This window comes from Bison bison, unplaced genomic scaffold (genome assembly GCF_000754665.1).
Source record: "Bison bison bison isolate TAMUID 2011002044 unplaced genomic scaffold, Bison_UMD1.0 scf7180017864478, whole genome shotgun sequence".
Lineage (NCBI taxonomy): Eukaryota > Metazoa > Chordata > Mammalia > Artiodactyla > Bovidae > Bison > Bison bison.
Window position 1 is genome coordinate 1,569,229 of NW_011495038.1, and position 23,783 is coordinate 1,593,011.

The window sequence follows — 23,783 nt, forward strand, 5'->3', positions numbered from 1 at the left end:
GCATCGCAGCTACTGAAGCTCTCATGCCGCGCCTGTGCACCCCAACAAGAGAAGCCCCTGTAAGGAAAAGCAGCCCCCGCTCGCCAAAACTAGAGAAAGCCCATGTACAGCAATGGAGATCCACCACAGCCAATAAATAAATAAATAAATAAATCTTAAACAGAAAGAATGAAAAAGAGGGGGGAGGGGAGGAGAGAGGGAAGAAAAAGAAAGTGAGCACGCCTGGTGCCCAGATCTAGCTTTCAAATGCCATTTTCCAATAAAAGAAAACTGGCCCCCTGAGAAACGGATGATGATTTCAGGCCTGAGGCGGGAAGCATCAGGATGAGCGCGGAGCATCTTACAGTGACAAAAAGTAAGGAAAGTGACTATAAACAAAAAACAGACAAAAACAACAAAAAAACACCATAATGGGAGTGTGTCAAAGGGACACAAGATCTGACTGAAAGAACTCCCAATTTGAAACTGAAACAAGTTTAGCAACAAAGTAATACTGCGTTGTAATATACATAAAATAAACATCCATGAGTCTACACTGAAATAAATAAATAATTGCATAACTCAATAAATGAGGCAGAAGAGACAAATCTCTCATGCAAAAGAAATAAAAAGTGTTCCACTCTATCTGGGCTCCTTAAGCATGGACTGTGCATAGTTACTTCCTTTCAAAGAGTATACTGTAAGGGCAGGAAGCGGGGAAAAAAAGAGTACTTTACAGTGACAGAACCTATCACTACCTGAACCAAGAGATTAAGGTCAACACGGACAGTACAAACTATGTTGACAGTACGCACCACCTCTGATATGACGTGATGAAATGGTTCTTCATATCTGTGGTCTAACACATAGCCCCAGTCTAATTAAGGGTAAAGCATCAAACATTCTACAAAGTATCTAACCGCGCATGTGCGCTGTGTGCTAAATCGCTTCAATCACGTTCCCTGTGCAACCCCATGGACTGTAGCCCACCAGGCTCCTCTGTCCATAGGATTCTCCAGGCAAGAATGCTGGCTGGAATGGGTTGCCATGCCCTCCTCCAGGGGATCTTCCTGACCCAGGGATCAAATCCATGTCCCTTACCTGTCCTGCATCGGCAGGCAGGTTCTTTACCACTAGTGCCAGAAAGAAAGAAAAGAAAGTAAGTCTCATCAAAAAGAAAGTCTGAAATCACAGCCAAGAAGTGCCTAATGAGACACAGCTACCAAATACACTGTGATACGGACCATGGAACACAAAGAAGGCCGTTAGATAAAAACTCAGGATATCAGAATACAGCATTGACTTTATTTAATAATAATGTATCAACATTGGTTCATTAATTTTAACAAACATACCATACTAATGTATTATAAGATATTAATAACAGGGGAAACTGGATGTCACATATATGGGAACCCTGTAGTATCTTTGCAATTTTTCTGTATATCTAAACCTGTTCTAAAATTAAAACTTTACTCAAAATAAGAAATCAAAATATTTAACATATAGTTTAACATTCAGTTCAGTTCAGTCACTCAGTCACATATGACTCTTTAAGACCCCATGGACTGCAGCACGCCAAGCCTCCCTGTCTATCACCAACTCCCGGAGTTCACCCAAACCCATGTCCATTGAGTCAGTGATGCCCTCCAACCATCTCATCCTCTGTCATCCCTTTCTCCTTCTGCCTTGACCCCTACTTTCCCCAATGTAAACCACTCCTACGTACATACAACATCCTGAGGAAATAAAGGGGGTCTGTATGCAGAGAAGCTGACAATGAAGGCCTTCTTTCAGCTTCCTACAATGTACTGCATTTCACATGTGTGCCTAGGAATTTAACCAAATTTAATGTAACCATAAGGAATTTAAACAAACTAATTCTCACAGGAACACACAAATGGTTTAACATATTTTAGGCAAGAAACAGCAGGTAGAATATAACAATAATTTAAGTATTGGCTAGAAATAAAAGCAGTATTTCTCCCCTTCCTAATATGAGTTCTTTATCAGTCACATGAGGTTTAAAATGATAGTTTTTAACTAATAAAAGCTGATCAGAAGTAGGCCAAAAAACTTCAAAATTATCAAGAGGCCCAGAGGTCCTTAATGCAACTGTGGTGTTGGAGAAGACTCTTGAGAATCCCTTGGACTGCAAGGAGATCCAACCAGTCCATCCTAAAGGAGATCAGTCCTGGGTGTTCTTTGGAAGGACTGATATTGAAGCTGAAACTCCAATACTTTGGCCACCTCATGCGAAGAGCTGATTCATTGGAAAGGACCCTGATGCTGGGAAAGATTGAGGGCAGGAGGAGAAAGGGACAACAGAGGATAAGATGGTTGGATGGCATCACGGACTTGATGGACATGGGTTTGGGTAAACTCCAGGAGTTGGTGATGCACAGGGAGGCCTGGAGTGCTGCGGTTCATGGGGTCGCAAAGAGTTGGTCACGACTGAGTGACTGAACTGACTGACTTATAAACTACAATAAGATATGCAGCAAACAGCACAGTATTTAAGTGACTTAGCTCCAGAACTGGACTACATGAGCAGGAATACTGACAATAAGATTTATTAGCTATGAGACCTTGGACATGTTATTTAATCTCTCTATGAGTTACTGGCATCTGTAGAATGATGGTAATAATAATTTCTACCTTACAGAATTGGTGGAAGTATTTTAAGAGATATTTCACTAAAGTATTTAGAACAACATTTGGCACACGGTAGGCACTCAATAAATATTAGTTATGACTGGGAGTAAAGCATTATGGGAGTATTCATGAAAATCTTTTATACCACTACAGAATTCATTAATTACCTTTTGGCAAAGAACTTAGAAGACATCAAATTCAGAAATGAAACACATTTTTTTTTCTTTTTTATGGATAAGTAAGAATAGCCTGTTCTAGGATATTACATACAGATTCAGGTCTTTGAGAATGCTCCATCAATGTCTCCTGCCTAATTAGTTAAAAGTTATATTGATAGTGTGGCCACAAACAGCTGATAGCAAATACTTCACTAGGACTCAGGAACAGTATACATACCCTCAAATCAGGAGAAAAGTTCTCTGCAGAAGTTGATATGGAATCCGATGAGACAACAGAAGCTGATTTTGTATGCACTGAATTCTCTGAATGAGAAGTGGAAGCACTACAAGATACAAAAGCACAGGACATTTGAAAAATGGGCGTGTTAAAAATTCAGAAATTTTATTAACTGTAACCCCACTGTTTATTAAAACTTCTACTGCCAACCAGTCCAATATTGCCTATTCAATCTTATCTCTAAATACTGGTAAATTGCAAGCTCTATTCCCAAGAATAGGGCTAAGTAGTCTTACCATCCACATTCCCTCTAGACAGGCTTCCCCAGTATTTATGAGTACACTCCAGGTTAATTCTTTCTTTTTATCTAACCACCCAATTAATCACTCAATTATCAGGCCAATGTGCAAAAAACCATTACACCAGGCACTATGATTTGGAGATAAATAGGGCAAAGCTATCACGTTCATAAAGCTCACAAGCTTGTTGAAGAGACAGATAAATAGTGCAATGTGATAACTCTAACTATACACATACATACACCCCCTAGGTGGACAGAGAGCAGAGAGACAGAGAAGCACCATGATTATGAATCCGGAAAAAGGAAAAGAAAGTACCTAACTCTACCCAGGAAAGTTCAGGGAAGACATCACAGAGCAGGTGATATCTGAACTGAGGCTTGAAAGATAGGAAATCGCCAGGCTGACAAACAAGCAAGGGAATTCCAAAAACAAACAAAAAACACTAAAAGTATAGAATTATCAAAGAGCGTAGAACACTTGAGAAACTACAAATAGTTTGGCAGGGCCAGATGAGCAGAAGGGGAAAAGATAATGATGGAAAGACAAGCCTGTCCTTGTACCTTGTAACTTTCCCCCACAACCAAATTGTGTGTTTTTAACACACAATTTAAATATGTTAAATATGTTAAATATCCTATGTTAAATATCCATTTTTTCCATTACACTAAGTAATCACACTCGATACTTTTATTCTCTTAAATTCTTATAGAACTTTGGATACCTGATCACATACTGCCTTTTACTGTTCATTGGTCTCAAGTATGTAAATGTTGTCTCACCAATTAAAATTTCAAAGTCCCAAGAAGGACGACTGTGTCTTTATTTTCTATAAAATCTACTTCAGTGCCTTTGTATATAGTTAATGTGTATTATGTTTATTAAATTAAAAAATACAGTGACAATAAACCAATGCCACAAACTGTATGATTTACATCATTTCCTTTTATCAGTAGAAGAAACTTAAATTATTTAAGGAAGAAAAATCAATGGTAGGAAAATCTCAAACATTTTGAACTGAAACTTAAAGTTCTGACTAAGAAATACATTTTTCTAAAGCTTCACTCCCAACATATTAAAAGCCTACTTCACACAAAAAGTCAAGATTCTGATGGAATAATCCACCTTGAGGTTGTGATATTTAGAAAGCACATTTTTGTTTTAAAATTTGTCCACCATAATACCTGCATGTAGCGACTATAAATTATGTTTACAATGTGAAAATCATCTCCCCTCAAATAACTGCCAGTTCATTTTTATTGAGGTTTGGATACTAAAAATACTGTATATATTTTAGGTATACAACATGATATTCTGATATATGTATTCACTATGAAATGATCACCACAATAAAGCTAACTGAGACACCATAACCTCACACAGTTACTTTTCTTTTTGTGGTGAGACAATTTGAGATCTACCATCTTGGCAATTTCAAGTATACAATATTATTAAACTACAGTCACTATGCTATATATTAGGTACCCAGACATAATTTATATCTGAAAATCTGTCCCTTTTGATCAGACAAGTTTTTCCCCCTTATCAGATAGGATTTGAAAACATTTTCTCTCACTCTGTCGGTCACTTTGATGTAGTCCTAATAGTTTGTTTTTGCTTTTGTTACCTGCCCTGTAACGGTGGCAAATCCGAGAAACCATTCTCAAGACCAGTACCAAAGAACTTTTCCCCAATGTTTTCCTCCGGGAGTTTTACAGATTCAGGTCTTACTTTTAAATGCTTAATCCACTTTGGTTGATTTCTGTGTGTGATGTATTATAAGGGTCCAATTTCACCCTTGTGCATATGCATATCCATTTTCACCAACACTAGTCATTGAAGAGTCTATCATTTCCCCACTGTTCATTCCTGGTGCTGTTTTCAAAGGTAGATTGACTGTATACATGTGTAGTTCTACCAATCTGTTCTGCTGTCCACTGTTTTGATAACCACAGCCTTGCAATACAGCTTGAGGTTAGGAAGTGTGATCCCTCCAGCTCTGTTCTTTGTGCTCAAGACTGCATTAGCCATTTTGGGTTTTTCATGGTTCCATACTGACTTCAAGATTGTTTTTTCTATCTGTGTAAAATGTCATTAGAATTTTTATGTAGCATGCATTGAATCTGTAAATCACTTTAGGCAGCAATGACATTTTAACAAGATTAATTTTACCAATTCATTAACACAGGATAACTTTCTATCGATTTGTGTCTTTTTCAATTTCTTCCATCATTGTTTTATAGTTTTCTTCATACAGGTCTTTAACTTCCTTGGATAGTTTTATTCCTTTGTATTTTTTTTTTTTTTGCTATTAATTTGTTTCCTTAATGTCTTTTTTGGAAAACGCATTATTAGTATATAGAAACAACTGACTTCTGCATGTTGATTTTGTATCCTGCTACTTTCCTGAATGTATTAGCTTTTTGTACAGTTTTTTACAATGTTCCATGTGTAAAATCATGCTATCTACGTTTTTATGTATTTATACAATGTGAAAATCATCTCCCTCAAAATAATCACTTCATTTAAATGAATGAAAATGCCATTCCACTGGGAACACTTCAAAAAAATGTTTTTCAATTACAAACATCCCTTTAACTATTTCAAAGTATAATTGTGGTTAATTGTTTTTGTATCCAAGAAACTATAATATGACAAGGGAACAGTCATAAGAATTCTATTTTCGAGCTTTATAGTGTAAGGAAAGAGAAATTGATAGGCTGAGAATGATTTCTTTTTTTCTGTACCAATTTAGGATTAATTAAAATAACACTAAACATAAAATAACAAGGAAAACAATAAAAATTTAGGCACAGTACTCTGACAAATATTGTTTGCTGCCTACTCCATATGTATACACAGTCCTTTCTTTCCTGATCTGCATGAGGACAGTTACGATGAGCCCAAGAGGACATGCTTGTTTTTGGTTCTTTTGTGTCTAGGAGAGAATGTGACACAATTTTGGTCCATGAAATTTAAGGGGCTGGAGGGGACACACGTGTGACTATATCTTAGTATTGTTCTTGTGATTATAGCAAACACAGATACACATACCACTACCACCACCACAACCGCTGAAAGTTCTGGTATAAACATGAACTGGATACTCAAGACTGAAGGTGGCTACAGAATGCAGAGCTCTATTTTCAAGTTATTTGTCCCCTGTCATATGGGCTTTGTACATGATTCTGATCACCATGGCTACTAGGCTACTTCACTTCCACTGTTCTTTTCCATTTCTCCACTGTTCATCTTGAGGTCAAGCCCTCTATGTTTACCTTTTATGAACTGTCCCATAAATAAGCTTTGTATTTCCCTGAATTCATACCATTGCTCATGCAACTCCAAAACAGAATGCCCATTTATCTTCCCTGGTTGCTCAGACAGTAAAGAGTCTGCCTGCAGTGTGGGAGATCCGGCTTCAATCCCTGGGTCAGGAAGGTCTCCTGAAGAAGGAAATGGCAACCCACTCCAGTCTTCTTGCCTGGAAAATTCCATGGACAGAGGAGCATGGCAGGCTACAGTCTACGGGATCGCAAAGAGTTGAACACGACTGAGCTAATTCTCTTTCTATTTATTAACATCCTACTGTTACTTACTCTTTAAGACCCAGTTAAAAGGCCGGTTTTTCCAAGAAGTCTTCCTAGGTCATCCAGTGGAATAAAACCCAATCATCTATACTTCTGCCTGTATTCTATGAAGTGAAGTGAAGTTGTTTAAACCTCTGAGCCACCAGGATACCCAAATCCTATACTCTATAATGGCATTTAAATCTTTAGACTAGAGCTCTTTAGTTACACTGCTTCCTCCCTTTAAAAGATAAACTGCTAGAGAATAAGAATTGGCAAGGCATCTGAATTCTGACCAAAGACTACAGTCTGCTAATCTCATTAAGTTTGGAGAAGGAAATGGCAACCCACTTCAGTTTTCTTGCCTAGAGAATCCCATGGACAGAGGAGCCTGGTGGGCTACAGTCCATGGGGTCGCAGAGAGTCAGACACGACTCAGCAACTCAACAACAACAATCTCACTAAGCCAATGCCACTTTGGTCCTCAGTTTTCCTAGGCCCATAAACTTCACCACACAAACTTCAATCCAAACATTCTTATTATCCTTGTCATCCTGAACCTCTTCAAAAATGCCAGACCTTCAAGTCTGACTCTGTATTTCCTCTGTCCATTTTCCCTGCCCAAGTCTTCCTTCAGCTAACTTTTCCTTTACACTGGACTTTTTATGCCATATGGAATAAATTCTCTTCTATCTTCAACCAAATTCTCCCCTCTACCTCTTTGCTTCAGCTGAGATCTCCTTCCAAGAGCCCACTTCCCTGCAGCCTTTTCTAGAGAAGACTCTTGTCCGACATCTAACAAAATCCAAAGGTGAAGCCAGCATTCCCCCAGCTCCTGTCTCATGCTTTCACACTAGTGTTACTTTTCCATCTCCATATATAACAGCCTTCTTCCTCCGAGGTGCTTGGTATTTGGGCATACAACCTCTCTATCACCCATTCCCCTTTTAATCACTGCTTCTCACATTAGCGAAGACTTCTACTAACCTGGCGCACTTTCTCCTCTTAAAGCTTCTTTCTACTCCAAAACTGGCCTTCGTGGTGGGAATTTTAATGTTCACAGGGACAAACTAGCAACCACCTAGCTCAAAATTCCTCACTTCCTACATTCCTCATCTACATCCCCAACTAAGCAATGTGCTTCTGCAGCACATACCGCACTTTACCATTTCTGGAAGCTACCCAGTCTTTGTCATCGAAAACTCAAGGAAACCAGTATCTGACCGCAGACGCTATGCTTTCCAAACATCTCACTTTCTTAACTTTCCCTTCATCGAATCTTCAATCCAGTGGTGACAACTCATCCCTCAACTTCTCCGTTTGTCCTTATTCTTCATGCTTATTGTTCTCTCTCCCCACTTCACCTCCTTCTCCATCCAACCTCAAATACCCAGTGTAACAGTTTACATTCTCTTTCAAAAAACACTCAGTGTCCTGTTTCTATCCACTGACCACCCCTGCCCTGCTAATCCCTAAATTCAGATCAATATAACTATCTACCTTCTTCTGTGCTAATGGAGTAAATCCTCACATAGGGGCCATTTTAAACTCACCGTTAGAAACATTAGCTAGACCCCAGGAAGTGCTCAGCAATACTCCCACTTCCCAAGTGAGCTTTCTAAACCATCACCATTTTTTTCCCAAACCAATCACATCCAACCAATCCAAAGTTCTATAGAGTCCACCTCCCTACCATCTCTTGAATGTATCCTTTTTAATATCCTAATTTTTACTGTCTTAGCGCAGTCTTTTTCCCTCAACTACTCATTCAATACATCATTCCAAACTAATACCAAAGTGATCTTTCAAAAACAGATCTGATCCTATCATTCCTCTGCTTAAGACTTTTTTTAAAAAACTGACATATAATAGATATATAACATTAGTTTCAGATGTACAGCCTAATGATTCAATATTTGTATATACTGTGCAGTAATCATAGAAAATCTCATTAACATCCATCACCACATATATTAACAATTTGTTTCTTCTGATGAGAACTTTTAAAATCAACTCTCTTAGCAACTATCAACTGAACATTATTATTAACTATCGTCACCATGGTATACATCACATCCCCACAACTTGTTTATTTCATAACCAGAGGTATGTATTTTGACCACCTTTCCCCATTTCACCCATTCCTCCCAACCCAAATCGCCTGCCTCTGGCAACCACCAATCCGCACTCTGTACCTATGAGTTTGGTTTTTGTTTTTCAGATTCCACATGTATTTGTGACATCATATAGTATTTGTCTTTCTCTGACTTATTTCACTTACATAATGCCCTCAAGATCCACCCATGCTGTTGCAAATGGCAGTATTTTCTTCTTTTTATGGTTAAATACCACCCACTGTGTCTCTGTGTGTGTGTATCTGTGTGTGTGTGTGTGTAGCACATTTTCTTTATCCATTCACCCATCAATGGACCTTTAGGTTGCTTCCATGTCTTGGTTACTGTAAATAATGCTGCAGTTAACGTGGGAGTGCAAATACCCTTTCAAGTTAGTGTTTTTGTTTTTCTCAGAAAAATATCCAGAAGTCAAATTGCTGCATCACATGGTAGTTCTATGCTTAATTTTTGGAGGAACCTCCGTCCTTTTTCCGTAGTGGCTGCACCAATTTATATTCCAACCAACAGTCTACCAGGGTTCCCTTTTATCCATATCCTGACCAGCATTCACGATTTTCTGTCTTTTTGATAATTGCCATTCTAACAGGTATGAAGGACAGGGCAGCCTGGCATGCTGCAGTCCACAGGGTCTCAAAGAGTGGGACAGGACTGAGTGACTGAACAGCAACTGAACAACAACAGGTATGAAGTGATATCCCACTGTGCTTCTGACTTGCAATCCCTCCTTAAACCTTCAAAGGAGTACGTCAAGGCTGTATATTGTCACCCTGCTTATTTAACTTATCATGAGAAATGATGGGCTGGAAGAAGCGCAAGCTGGAATCAAGATTGCTGGGAGAAATATCAATAACCTCAGATATGCAGATGACACCACCCTCATGGCAGAAAGTGAAGAGGAACTCAAAAGCCTCTTGATGAAAGTGAAAGAGGAGAGTGAAAAAGTTGGCTTAAAACTCAACATTCAGAAAACTAAGATCACGGCATCTGGTCCCATCCCTTCATGGGAAATAGATGGGGAAACAGTGGAAACAGTGACAGACTTTATTTTGGGGGGTTCCAAAATCACTGCAGATGGTGACTGCAGCCATGAAATTAAAGGATGCTTACTCCTTGGAAGGAAAGTTATAACCAAACTAGACAGCATAGTCAAAAGCAGAGACATTACTTTCCCGACAAAGGTCTGTCTAGTAAAAGCTATGGTTTTTCCAGTGGTCATGTATGGATGCGAGAGTTGGACTGTGAAGAAAGCTGAGTGCTGAAGAATTGATGCTTTTGAACTGTGGTGTTGGAGAAGACTCTTGAGAGTCCCTTGGACTGCAAGGAGATTCAACCAGTCCATTCTGAAGGAGATAGGTCCTGGGTGTTCACTGGAAGGACTGATGCTAAAGCTGAAACTCCAAAACTTTGGCCATCTCACGCTAAAAGTTGACTCATTGGAAAAGACTGATGCTGGGAGGGATTGGGGGCAGGAGGAGAAGGGGACGACAGAGGATGAGATGGCTGGATGGCATCACCGACTTGATGGACCTGAGTTTGAGTGAACTCTGGGAGTTGGTGATGGACAGGGAGGCCTGATGTGCTGCGATTCATGGGGTCACAAAGAGTTGGACATGACTGAGCGACTGAAATGAACTGAACTGACTATATACTGCCTACAGAATCGTGCCCAAACTCCTTAGCACAACACCTTAAGTCTTCCATGATCGGGCCTTTGTTCCATATATCTAGCCATAGCTTCACTCAACTGAACCCACTGGGAATGGCATGCAGACTCTCTAAGTTCTTTAGCCATCTCATGCATCTGCACCTTTGCTGCTGACTCTGCCGTCTTTGCCTGTAATGTCCTTCATACACTTCCCTGTTTGTCCCTATCCATCTTATAAACATAACTGCTTCTTCCTTCAACGTACACTGTACATATTTCTATTGCAATACCTGTAAAATTTTATTGTATTTACTCATCTATGAGTCCCTCTTCTCAGACATTTTTGTTGTTGTTTGCTATTCCAAGATCCTTCACCAAAGATCGTTTCCTCAACTTGCTTACAACAAAATATGTAAAGCATCTAAAAAAAAGTAGCACCATGTGACTAACTGCTATTATTTACAAGAAATGTTATTACACAGAAACTACCCCACCCCAAGTCAGATTAGCTGCATAAATTTAAAAATTATAATGGCAATGTTGCTGTTTCACTTCTCATTATTACTACTTCCAGCTGTGACATACAAGTCAGAATACAAATGTGCCTCAGTGACTATACCTTAGGCTTATAAGGGGTCGGGGTGCGGAGGAGACAGCAAGAACTATAATTAAAGACCTCGTATTCACAAAATAAGAAATTATATTTTGGAAAACATTATGTTAGATAATATGGATTCAGAAGTGAAAGACATCCAACTTGAAACTGATAATATAAAAGTAACTTTTTTCTATACTAAAAAGCTCAAGTGTTCTATAAAGTAATAAAAAGGAGACATGGTAGTACCACCAGAAGACAACTAATTATGTCACCAAAAATAACCCTTCTCTGGAAAAAATCTGAGTAAAAATTAACGCTCTTTTGCCTATTATGTTTTCCACAGAACTACTTTCCCAAAACTGTTTACTTCAATTTGACAGCCATTTCAATTGCATGAAGTCATGTCCATTAAGGAACAGTTTATATTATTTTTTCGTCTTCCCTTCCTTTCTTTCACATTGAATATGATTTTTATTTCCCATTTTCATGTCTCACTCTAGCTCAATACACTTTGGATGAAAAAAGCCAGAATCAACTCGTAACTGGATGTTCTCAGTGATGTTAGTCCCATCACTTTTTAATATATAATATTCAAATCTATAAGAATAATTTTCTTCTAACATCACTCCAACAATTATTTAGCACTTGCATTCATTATGATGAAAGTGCATACACTGCTACCCAATTACCTCCAAATCAAATTAAATCTCTTAACAGTATTCAGAGTGCCAAGGTGCTCCACCATATCTAATTCTAGCTCAAGTTTACATTTCACTCCAGCCAGACACACCTGTTGGAGAAGGCAATGGCACCCCACTCCAGTACTCTTGCCTGGCAAATCCCATGGACGGAGGAGCGTGGTAGGCTGCAGTCCATGGGGTCTCGAAGAGTTGGACACAACTGAGCGACTTCCCTTTCACTTTTCACTTTCATGCACTGGAGAAGGAAATGGCAACACACTCCAGTGTTCTTGCCTAGGAATCCCAGGGACGGGGGAGCCTGGTGGGCTGCCGTCTATGGAGTCACACAGAGTCGGACACGACTGAAGTGACTTAGCAGCAACAGCAGCAGACACACCTGTTCCTTGCCACTGGTCATGAGAATCAGTCTTCTCCATTTCCACTCTAAATATTTTTTAACTTAGTCTCCAAACTGTCTTCTCTTCTGACCAACTCTGGTTTTTAACCACCTCAAACTTATTCTGAAGGTATATTTTCCACAATAAATCAGTCCTGTTATTCTTACTGATTCAATAAGTCATTTCAAAACCTTTGTAATTGGTTATGTTTATATTGATGTACTGTTTATACTGATTCAATTTTCAATATTGAACTGTCTATACTGATTCACTGCATAACACACATATTTCTTCAAAAAAATTAACAATTATAAAACCCTATATACAAAACTTTGCTGTACATCTGGCTGCAGGATGTAGCTCTTCTCTGGCTGTCCCCAGATTTCCCATACCAGACCCAACTCCTTCCTTAACTACCTTCCCCTGTCGCCTAGAAGAAATGGAGTAGCCCTCATAGTCAACAAAAGAGTCTGAAATGAAGTACTTGGGTACAATCTCAAAAATGACAGAATGATCTCTGTTTCCAAGGCAAACCATTCAATACCACAGTAATCCAAGTCTATGCCCCAACTACAGGGGCATATGGTTGGGGCATGGACTTTAGCTTCAGCAAGAAGAAGCTCAAAAAGCTGAAGTTGAACAGTTCTATAAAAACCTACAAGACCTTCTAGAACTAACACCCAAAAAAGATGTCCTTTTCACCACAGTGGACTGTAATGCAAAAGTAGGAAGTCAAAACCTACCTGGAGTAACAGGCAAATTTGACCTTGGAGTACAAAATGAAGCAGGGCAAAGGCTAATACAGTTTTGCCAAAAGAATGCACTGGTCAAAGGAAACACCCTCTTCCAACAACACAAGAGAAGACTCTACGCATTGACATCACCAGATGGTCAATACCAAGAATAGACTAATTATATTCTTTGTAGCCAAAGATGAAGAAGCTCTATACAATCAGCAAAAACAAGACCAGGAGCTTACTGTGGCTCAGATCATGAACTCCTTATTGCCAAATTCAGACTTATATTGAAGAAAGTGGAGAAAACCACTAGACCATACAGCCATGACCTAAATCAAATTCCTTACGATTATACAGTGGAAGTGACAAATAGATTCAAGGGATTAGATCTGATAGACAGAGTGCCTGAAAAACTATGGACAGAGGTTTGTGACTCTGTACAGGAGGCAGTGATGAAGACCATCCCCAAGGAAAGAAATGCAAAAAAGCAAAACGGTTGTCTGAGGAGGCCTTACAAATAGCTGAGAAAAGGAGAAGCTAAAGGCAAAGGAGAAAAGGAAAGATATACCTATCTGAATGCAGACTTTCAAAGAATAGCAAGGGGAGATAAAACAGCCTTCCTCAGTGATCACTGCAAAGAAAGAGAGGAAAACAACAGAATGGGAAAGACCAGAGATCTCTTCTCTTCAACAGAAGCACAAGATATTAAGAAGAGGTAGCAAGAATACACAGAAGAACTGTACAAAAAAGATCTTAATGACTCAAATAACCACAATGGTGTGATCACTTAAGTAGAGTCAGCCATCCTGGAAAGTGAAGTCAAGTGGGCCTTAGGAAGCATCACTATGAACAAAACTAGTGGATGTGATGGAATTCTACCTAAGCTATTTCAAATCCCAGAAGATGATGCTGTGAAAGTGCTGCACTCAATATGCCAGCAAATCTGGAAAAGTCAGCAGTGGCCACAGGAAAGGAAAGGTCAGTTTTCATTTCAATCCCAAAGAAAGGCAAAGCAAAAGAATGTTCAAAATACCACATAATTGCACTCATCTCACACTCTAGTAAAATAATGCTCAAAATTCTCCAAGCCAGGCTTCAACAGTATGTGAAACGAGAACTTCCAGATGTTCAAGCTGGATTTAGAAAAGGCAGAGGAGACAGAGATCAAATTGCCAACATCTGCTAGATCACTGTAAAAGCAAGAGAGTTTCAGAAAAACATCTACTTCTGCTTTATTGACTACATCAGAGCCTTTGACTGTGTGGATCACAACAAACTGGAAAATTCTTCAACAGATGGGAATACCTGACCACCTAACATGCCTCCTGAGAAATCTGTATGCAGGTCCAGAAGCACAGTCAGAACCAGATATGAAACAATGGACTGTTTCCAAATTGGGAAATGAGTAAGTCAAGGCTGTATAGTGTCACCCTGCTTATTTAACTCATACGCAGAGTACATCATGTGAAATGCTGGGCTGGATGAAGCACAAGCTGGAATCAAAATTGCTGGGAGAAATATCAAAAACCTCAGATACATAGATGACACCACCCTTATAACAAAAAGGGAAAAAAAAACTAAAGAGCCTCTTGATGAGAATGAAAAAGCTGGTTTAAAGTTCAATATTCAAAAAACGAAGATCACGGCACCCGGTCCCATCACTTCATGGCGAATAGATGGGGAAACAATGGAAACAGTGACAGACTTTATTTTCTTGGGCTCCAAAATCACTGCAGATGGTGATTGCAGCCATGAAATTAAAAGACACTTGCTCCTTAGAAGAAAAGCTATGACCAGCCTAGACAGCATAATAAAAAGCAGAGACATTACTCTCCTGATAAAGGTCTGTCTAGTCAAAGCTATGGTTTTTCCAGTAGTCATATATGGATGTGAGAGTTGGACTATTTAGAAAGCTGAGCGCCGAAGAATTGATGGTTTTGCACTGTGGTGTTGGAGAAGACTCTTGAGAGTCCCTTGGACTGCAAGGAGATCCAACCAGTCCATTCTAAAGGAGATCAGTCCTGGGTTTTCATTAGAAGGACTGATGCTGAAGCTGAAATTCCAATACTTTGGCCACCTGATGCGAAGAACTGACTCACTGGAAAAGACCCTGATGCTGGGAAAGATTGAAGGCAGGAGGAAAAGGGGACGACAGAGGATGAGGTGGTTGGATGGCATCACCGATTTGATGGACATTAGTTTGAGCAAGCTCCAGGAGTTGGTGATGAACAGGGAAGCCTGGCGTGCTGCAGTCCATGGTGTCACAAAGACTTGGACACAACCGAACTGAACCTATACGAAACACTAGATTACAGAACAGCCTCTGCCCTTGAGACTTCAGCCAGAAACAGACATTATATACCACATAGGCACATCAATAATACCATAAGAGCTACAAATAAGGGCTAGGGGGAAAAAAAAAAAAACTCAAAAGAAAATGGTAATAACTTAAGGATTGGAGAAAAGAAGAAATACATTCAGCTGAACCATTTGAAACTGAGGGAAAAAAAAAAAACTCAAAAGTAGGGGAAGATAGTTTCATATTCCTTCTGGAGTTACTGAGGATTTTTTAATATATACACCATATATACAGTATTCCATTTCTATTAAAAAATTTCTTAGGACACAGAGCAAACATTTTGTAAAAGAGACTATGTCTTAGGGCTTCCCTGGTGGCTCGGTGGTAAAGAATGCACCTGCCAATACAGGAGACGTGGGTTCAATCCCCGATGTGGGATGACCCCATATGCTGCAGAGCAACTAAGCCTGCAGGCCACTACTATTGAGCTTGTGCTCTAGGAGGCTGGTAGCTGCAACTGCTGAGTCAACGAGCCACCAATTACGGAAGGCCACGCGCTCTAGAGCCTGTGCTCTGCAACAGAAGCCATGGCAGTGAGAAGCCCGTGCAGAGCAGCTAATCCCTGCTCTCTGCACTAGTGAAAAGCCTATGCAGCAACAAAGACCACCACAGCCAAAAATAATAAATAAATAAATAAATATTTTTTTAAAAGAGAGACCATGTCTTATGTGAATGACAAATAATACACAACTGGTGGGAATCTTTTTTTTTTTTTGACTGCTATTTCCCAAATGGTTAAAGAAAAAGTTGTTGAGAATTAAGAAACCAGGATTTTAGTCCATTCTAGCTAACAGTAGTATCTGCAGCCTTAATCCCCACTCTCCATTATAGCTCCATTATCCGTGAAAAGTACCGATTTGACTATTTTAGTGGTTAGCTTTTTGATGGTCAGATACTTCTTTGAAAATCTCATGAAAACTATTCCCTGAACTGTTTCCAACGTCAGGAACTTTAAGGTCAAGAATCATGTCTTGATGGCCTCTTTTAGTTCTAACATAGTCCAGAGCTTCAGAAATGAGTATTCTACCTTTTGAAACATTCATACAATTATCTATACAAATACTGAAAAATGAAATTGTCCAAAAGGCATATGTGCATGTATGTGTATATACACGTTAAGTGTTTTCTAATTAGGTAATCAGAGACTTGAATAAATTTTATTTAAGACTCACAGCCTAAATAGAAATATTCCAATATTGTATTTCATACAACCGAGTCAAAAGGAAACTAAATCCAACAGCTACACTTATTTTACAAACTCTGGGCTATCACTTTGTAAACTCAACACCCCAATTACAGATAAACAGAAATAATACTCTATCAAGAAATATTTTCATTGTTTTAATATCAAGTGACTTTTATCAGAAACTATTTACCTTTCACTGTTTAAGTATTTAAACAATGAAATTAAATATTTTCATTGTTTTTATATCAAGTGATTTCATCAGAAACTATATCTTTTAAAATACACTTGAAAAACATTTTAATTAGCTAAGTAATGATTCTTTTTTCCTTTTTTGAAAAAAACACCACCACAGATGGGCCACAGAAGTCTTCCCATCATGTCACTTCAAGTGCAATGGAAAGACCTTCACCGTCTGCCTCCCTGGCCCTACCACACATCATCAACAGCTTCCTCCATTCAGATTCCTGAGCTTAACGATTCTGTATCAAACATCATAAATTTCAAAACATATCTGTAGTAATTTATGGGAGACACCTCCATAAAAATATACATACAGTTGGTTAAGTTAACTTTTCTAAATAAATAATTTCATCAGAATGAAGGAGAACACAAGAACGTAAGCCCAGTGACTCAGGAGCGTCGTCCTTGCCCATGGCCGCCGTGCCCAGGTTTACGAGGCTTCCCGGTCTGTGATCTGCACTCTTCACCTAACCTGTGGCCTCAGCACACTGGACTCATTATTAGCTTCAGTGGCCTGACTCACTGGAGTGCTTAGCCTCTGCCAAGGTGAAAAACGAAAACACATGACTTGGAGTAATCTTGGTACTTGCTTTTCTGCCAACACGCTCATGTTTCTTTCAAACACCACATGTGCTTTTCCTTCACCAGTCTCTTTCCAAATCTGCACACCATATTCCATTTCTTAAGAGTTTAGCTACCTTCCACATTACAGCAAATTGTCTATCTTCAATGGTTCCATTTGCTTAGTACCCACTCCTTCACCAATTCCTTCCACTTTGGCTTTTGACTCTACCAAGTCTTTAAAATGGCTCCTTAATATATTTAACGGAGAAGGCAATGGCACCCCACTCCAGTACTCTTGCCTGGAAAATCCCATGGATGGAGGAGCCTGGGAGGCTGCAGTCCATGGGGTCGCTAAGAGTCAGACACGACTGAGCGACTTGGCTTTCACTTTTCACTTTCATGCATTGGAGAAGGAAATGGCAACCCACTCCAGTGTTCTTGCCTGGAGAATCCCAGGGACAGGGGAGCCTGGTGGTTGCCGTCTATGGGGTCACACAGAGTCGGACACGACTGAAGTGACTTAGCATTAGCAATATATTTATTAATGATCTGAATTTTTTTTTTTAAAAAAAGGGTTTTTACCAGTTCTGATATTATAAATTCAGCTCTAATTAGCATATTCTTTTGGTTATTTCATATCCAAGTTTAATTTCATCAATACTGTTGAGCACCTATTATATGCAAGATACTACTATTCTAGGAGTTACTAGGTATTAATACAGAGATAAACAACAAGGTTGCTGCCCCTAGTGAACTTTCACTCCAAAGTACTTACTGCACGACACAATATACAATACAAAAAATAAATGAGAGAGAAGAACTTAAGGATCTGGACTAACGGCTTCAGAAGGTTCTTTGGGATTGGGGAAAAAAATGACCTTTAACACTCCTATGGCCACTGCTGAGTTTTCCAAATTTGCTGGCATATTGAGTGCAGCACTTTCACAGCATCATCTTTTAGGATTTGAAATAGCTCAACTGGAATTCCATCACCTCCACTAGCTTTGTTCGTTATGACGCTTCCTAAGGCCCGCTTGACTTTGCATTCAGGATGTCTGGCTCTAGGTAAGTGATCACACCATCATGGTTATCTGGGTCATGAAGATCGTTTTTGTATAGTTCTTTGTATTCTTGCCACCGTTTCTTAATATCTTCTATTTCTGTTAGGTCCATACCATTTCTGTCCTTTATTGAGCCCATCTTTGCATGAAATGCTCCCTTGGTATCTCGAATATTCTTGAAGAGATCACTAGTCTTTCCCATTCTATGGTTTCCTCTATTTCTTTGCACTGATCACTGACAAAGGCTTTATTTGCTATTTTTTGAAACTCTGCATTCAGATGAGTATATCTTACCTTTTCGACTTTGCCTTTAGCTTCTCTTCCTTTCTCAGCTATTTGTAAGGCCTCCTCAGACAACCATTTTGCCTTTTTGCATTTCCATTTTGCACTGCCATTCTGATGGTCTTGAACACTGCCTCCTGTACAGTGTTACAAACCTCTGTCCATAGTTCTTCAGGCACTCTAACAGATCTAATCCCTTGAATCTATTTGTCACTTCCACTGTATAATCGTAAGGGATTTGATTTAGGTCATGCCTGAATGATCTAATGGTTTTCACTACTTTCTTCAATTTAAGTCTGAATTTGGCAATAAGGAGTTCATGATCTGGGCCATAGTCAGCTCCCAGTCTTGTTTTTGCTAACTATATAGAGCTTCTCCATCCTTGGCTGCAAAGAATATAATCAATCTGATTCCAGTAATGACCATCTGGTGATGTCCGTGTGTAGAGTCTTCTCCTGTGTTGTTGGAAGAGGGTGTTTGCTATGACCAGTGCGTTCTCTTGGCAAAACTCTGTAAGTCTTTGCCCTGCTTCATTCTGTACTCCAAGGCCAAATTTGCCTGTTATTCCAGGTAGCTCTTGACTTCCTACTTTTGCATTACAGTCCCCTATGACAAGAAGGACATCTTTTTAGGGTAATAGTTCTAGAAGGTCTTGGAGGTCTTCATAGAACCATTCAACTTTAGCTTCTTCAGCATTACTGGTTGGGGCACAGACCTGGATTACTGTGATACTGAATGGTTGCCTTGGAAACAGAGACCATTCTGTCATTTTTGAGACTGCACCCAAGTACTGCATTTCAGACTCTTTTGTTGACTATGAAGTTACTCCATTTCTTCTAAGGGATCCGTGCCCATAGTAGTAGATATGATGGTCATGTGAATTAAATTCACCCCTTCCAGTCCATTTTAGTTCACTGATCCTAAACTGTTGATGTCCACTCTTGTCATCTCCTGTTTGACCTCTAATTTATTTTGATTCATGGACCTAACATTCCAGGTTCCTATGCAACACTGCTCTTTAGAGCATCGGACTTTACTTCCATCACCAATCACATCCACAACCGGGCATTGTTTTCGCTTTGGTTCCATCTCTTCATTCTTTCTGGAGTTATTTCTCCATTCTTCTCCAGTAGCATATTGGGCACCTAGCAACCTGGGGTGTTCATCTTTAAGTACACTCATCTCACACGCTAGGAAAGTAATGCTCAAAATTCTCCAAGCCAGGCTTCAACAGTACATGAACCGTGAACCTCCAGATGTTCAAGCTGGATTTAAAAAAGCAGATGAACGAGAGATCAAATTGCCAACATCCACTGGATCATCAAAAAAGCAAGCGACTTTCAGAAAACCATCTACTTCTGCCTATTGATTACGCCAAAGCCTTTAACTATGTAGATCAAAACAAACTGTGGATTATTCTTCAAGAGATGGGAATACCTGACCACCTGACCTGCCTCTTGAGAAATCTGTATGCAGGTCAAGAAGCAACAGTTAGAAATGGGCATGGAAAAACAGACTGGTCCCCAACTGGGAAAGGAGTACATCAAGGCTGTACATTGTCACCCTACTTATTTAACTTATATGCAGAGTACATCATGAGAAACACTGGGCTAGATGAAGCACAAGCTGGAATCAAGACTGCCGGGAGAAATATCAATAACCTCAGATATGCAGATGACACCACCCTTATGGCAGAAAGTGAAGAGGAACTAAAGAGCCCCTTGATCAAAGTGAAAAAGGACAGTGAAAAAGCTGGCTTAAAACTCAACATCAAAAAACAAAGATCATGGCATCCGGTCCCATCACTTCATGGCAAATAGATGGGAAAACAATGGAAACAGTGACAGACTTTATTTTCTTGGACTCCAAAATCACTGCAGATGGTGACTGCAAGCCATGAAATTAAAAGATGCGTGTTCCTTGGAAGAAAAGCTATGACCAATCTAGATGGCATATTAAAAAGCAGAGACATTACTTTCCCAACAAGGGACTGTCTAGTCAAAGCTATGGTTTTTCCAGTAGTCATATATAAATGTCAGAGTTGGACTATATAGAAAGCTGAGCACCGAAGAACTGATGCTTTTGAACTGTGGTGTTGGAGAACACTCTTTGAGAGTCCCTTGGACTGCAAGGAGATCCAACCAGTCAATCCAAAAGGAAATCAGTCTTGAATATTCATTGGAAGGACTGATGCTGAAGCTGAAACTCCAATACGCTGGCCACGTGATGCAAAGAACTAACTCACTGGAAAAGACCCTGATGCTGGGAAAGATCAAAGGCAGAAGGAGTAGGAGACTAGAGAGGATGAGATGGCTGGATGGCATCACCGACTCAATGGACATGGGTTTAAGCAAGCTCCGGGAGTTGGTGATGGACAGGGAAGCCTGGCATGCTGCAGTCCATGGGGTCGCAAAGAGTCGGACATGACTGAGTGACTGACCTGAACTGAACATCTGAAGTTAGCTAGAATATAGAACCATGCTCCTGGGAAGAAAGGTTATGACAAATCTAGACAGCATATTACAAAGAAAAGACATCACTTTGCCAACAAAGGTCCATATATTCGAAGCTACGGCTTTTCCAATAGTCATGTACAACTGTGAGAGTTGGATCATAAAGAAAACTGAGTGTCGAAGAATTGACATTTTTGAACTATGGTGTTGGAGAAGACTCTTCAGAGTCCCTTGGACAACAAGGAGATCAAACCAGTGAATCCTAAAGGAAATCAACTCTGAATATTCATTTGAGGGACTGATGCTGAAGCTCAGACTCCAGTAATTTGGCCACCTGATGCGAAGAGCCAACTCCCTGGAAAAGACTCTGATGCTGGGAAAGACTGAGGGCAAGAGGAGAAGGGACAACAGAGGATGAGATCATTGGATGGCATCACTGACTCAACGGACATGAGAGTTTGAGCAAACTCTGGGAAATAGTGAAGGACATGGAAGCCTGGCGTGCTGCAGTCCATGGGGTCACAAATAGTCAGACACGACTTGGCCAACTGAACAAGAAGAAGAGGAGGTTCAATACGGTCTCAAAAATTTCACTAAATAAACAACATAAAAAAAAGAAAAAGAATTAGGAAATTCAAGACATTTTAAGGCCACTGTTAGAGGCAGACCACTCTGGCTGAAGCATGAGATACTTACAAGCTCAATCAGATATACGGCAAAAAAGGTAAGATGTTATTAGATTGTACAAGTCCTAAAAAATAATCTGATATCTAGATGGTTCTGAAAGCAGTGAGAAGACACTGAAAAGTCTCTGTGCTTGAGGAAAATCATTTTAACAGTGGGTCAAAGAATGGATGATAACAGCAGGAAAACCTATTTGGAAACTATTAGGAGACCTCCTCAAGGTAGCGGTATTAAGGGCCTAAACTAGCAGAGAAAGGAAATAGGAGTGGATGCAAAGGACACTGGAGACAGAATCAACAGAACTCAACAACTGACTTGAGATGATCAGAGAGGGAGAGAAAAGGGTCAAAATATGATCCCAAGTATTGCTTATGGAGAAACCAGTGTGCCAGTTAGACCAAGGAAAGTAGCTAACAAGGTTCTTCCTGGCATCAGGGCCTCCCCACCCAGCAGTGGACCAAGATTTTACATGTTACTTGGTCAAGCACCTGTTCGTTCATTCATTCAGGCAACTTTGACTTACACTACATTTCTCTAGTCCATTATGTTTCCCATTCTTCCACACAACTATTTCATATGGTCTTTTCTTTCCCCATCCTCTATTGCCCTCTCCATCTTCAATATCAGTAGGTTACTTAGATTCCCATTTCACTGAAAAATCCAGAAGTAATCAAAATAGATCTTTCACAGGCTCCCTCAACTACAATCTCTTTGCACGTGTGTCCATGTACTCCGCCTTTCCTTCTCTTACTGGAGGGAAAGCATCCATAATTCCATCTAAAGCCAGCTCCTCCACTAAACTATTATCTCCCTTCATCTTTGCAAGAAAATCCCTGCAGCAATTTTCCCTCTGGTTCTTGCAACAGAAAAATTTTCTTCTCCTCTCAGTCATTCCAGTCAACATAGAAACATGCTATTATTTCTCTTAACTTAACCCCTACTGATACCAATTTGCTTCTTTGAGCTTCCTTATGGCAAAACTCCTAGAAACAGAAGTCTACTCACTGCTTCCAACTCCTCACTTCTCATTCTCTCTGAACCTGCTTCCAACAGGTCAACCAAAATGCTTTTATCAAGCCATCAAGAACTCCACTTCGCGAAAGTCAGTTGTCAATACTCAGTCCCCATCTGTAAGCAGCATTTGACAGAGATGAGCCTTCCTTCTTCAAAGACTTCCTATCCTCGGCTTCCCAAACACTGTACTCTTATCGCTACCTCGTGAGCCCCTCTTCCTCTCAGGTCTCCTATGGTGATTCCTTTTCTCTTCTGAACCTCCTAACACTGAATTTCACCTGAACTCTGTCCTTGAAACTCTTATCTTCTCTATGCACACCTCCCCTCCTTAATAATCTCACCCAGTCTCATAACTTGAACATCTCTAAGTTGATGAGCCTAAATTTAAACACCATCGCACACTTTTCTCTTGAAATCCAGATTCTAATTACAAATTTACTTAACACCTTCAGGTGAACATCTAATATGCCCCAAACCAAATTCCTGCTCTTCCTGATACTAGCTCTAACATCTTAGTAAATAGTAATTCTAACCTTCTCTGGGTTTCCCAGGTGGCGCAATGGTAAAGAATCCTCCTGCCAATGCAGGAAACACAGACTCGATCCCTGGGTCAGGAAGATCCCCTGGAGAAGGAAATGGCAACGGACTCCAGTATTCTTGCCTGGGTAATTCCACGGACAGAGGAGCCTGGTAAGCTACATTCTGCAAAGAGTCGGACACAACTGAGCACATCCTTCTACACTTTCTTGAGCCAAAAACTCTAGAGTGTACTTCTGACTTTTCTCCTATACTACACGGTCAGTCCATCAGGAAATCTGCCTGGTTGCACCCTCAAAACAAGTCTCTTTA

At 39.8% G+C, this 23,783-nt stretch overlaps 1 protein-coding gene across 4 annotated transcripts in view; it reads right to left on the reverse strand.

Moving 5' to 3' along the window:
• MTMR2 (myotubularin related protein 2) overlaps positions 1 to 23,783 on the reverse strand; it is a 109,101-nt gene that overhangs the window by 63,794 nt on the left and 21,524 nt on the right. For 3 of the 4 annotated variants that reach the window (XM_010862120.1, XM_010862122.1, XM_010862121.1), the window contains one exon: positions 3,031 to 3,136. In XM_010862120.1, the coding sequence (XP_010860422.1) occupies positions 3,031 to 3,136 (106 nt within the window). Of the gene's footprint in view, positions 1 to 3,030; positions 3,137 to 6,657; positions 6,740 to 23,783 lie in introns of those variants that run through there. The other variant, XM_010862123.1, reaches the window with a different exon arrangement.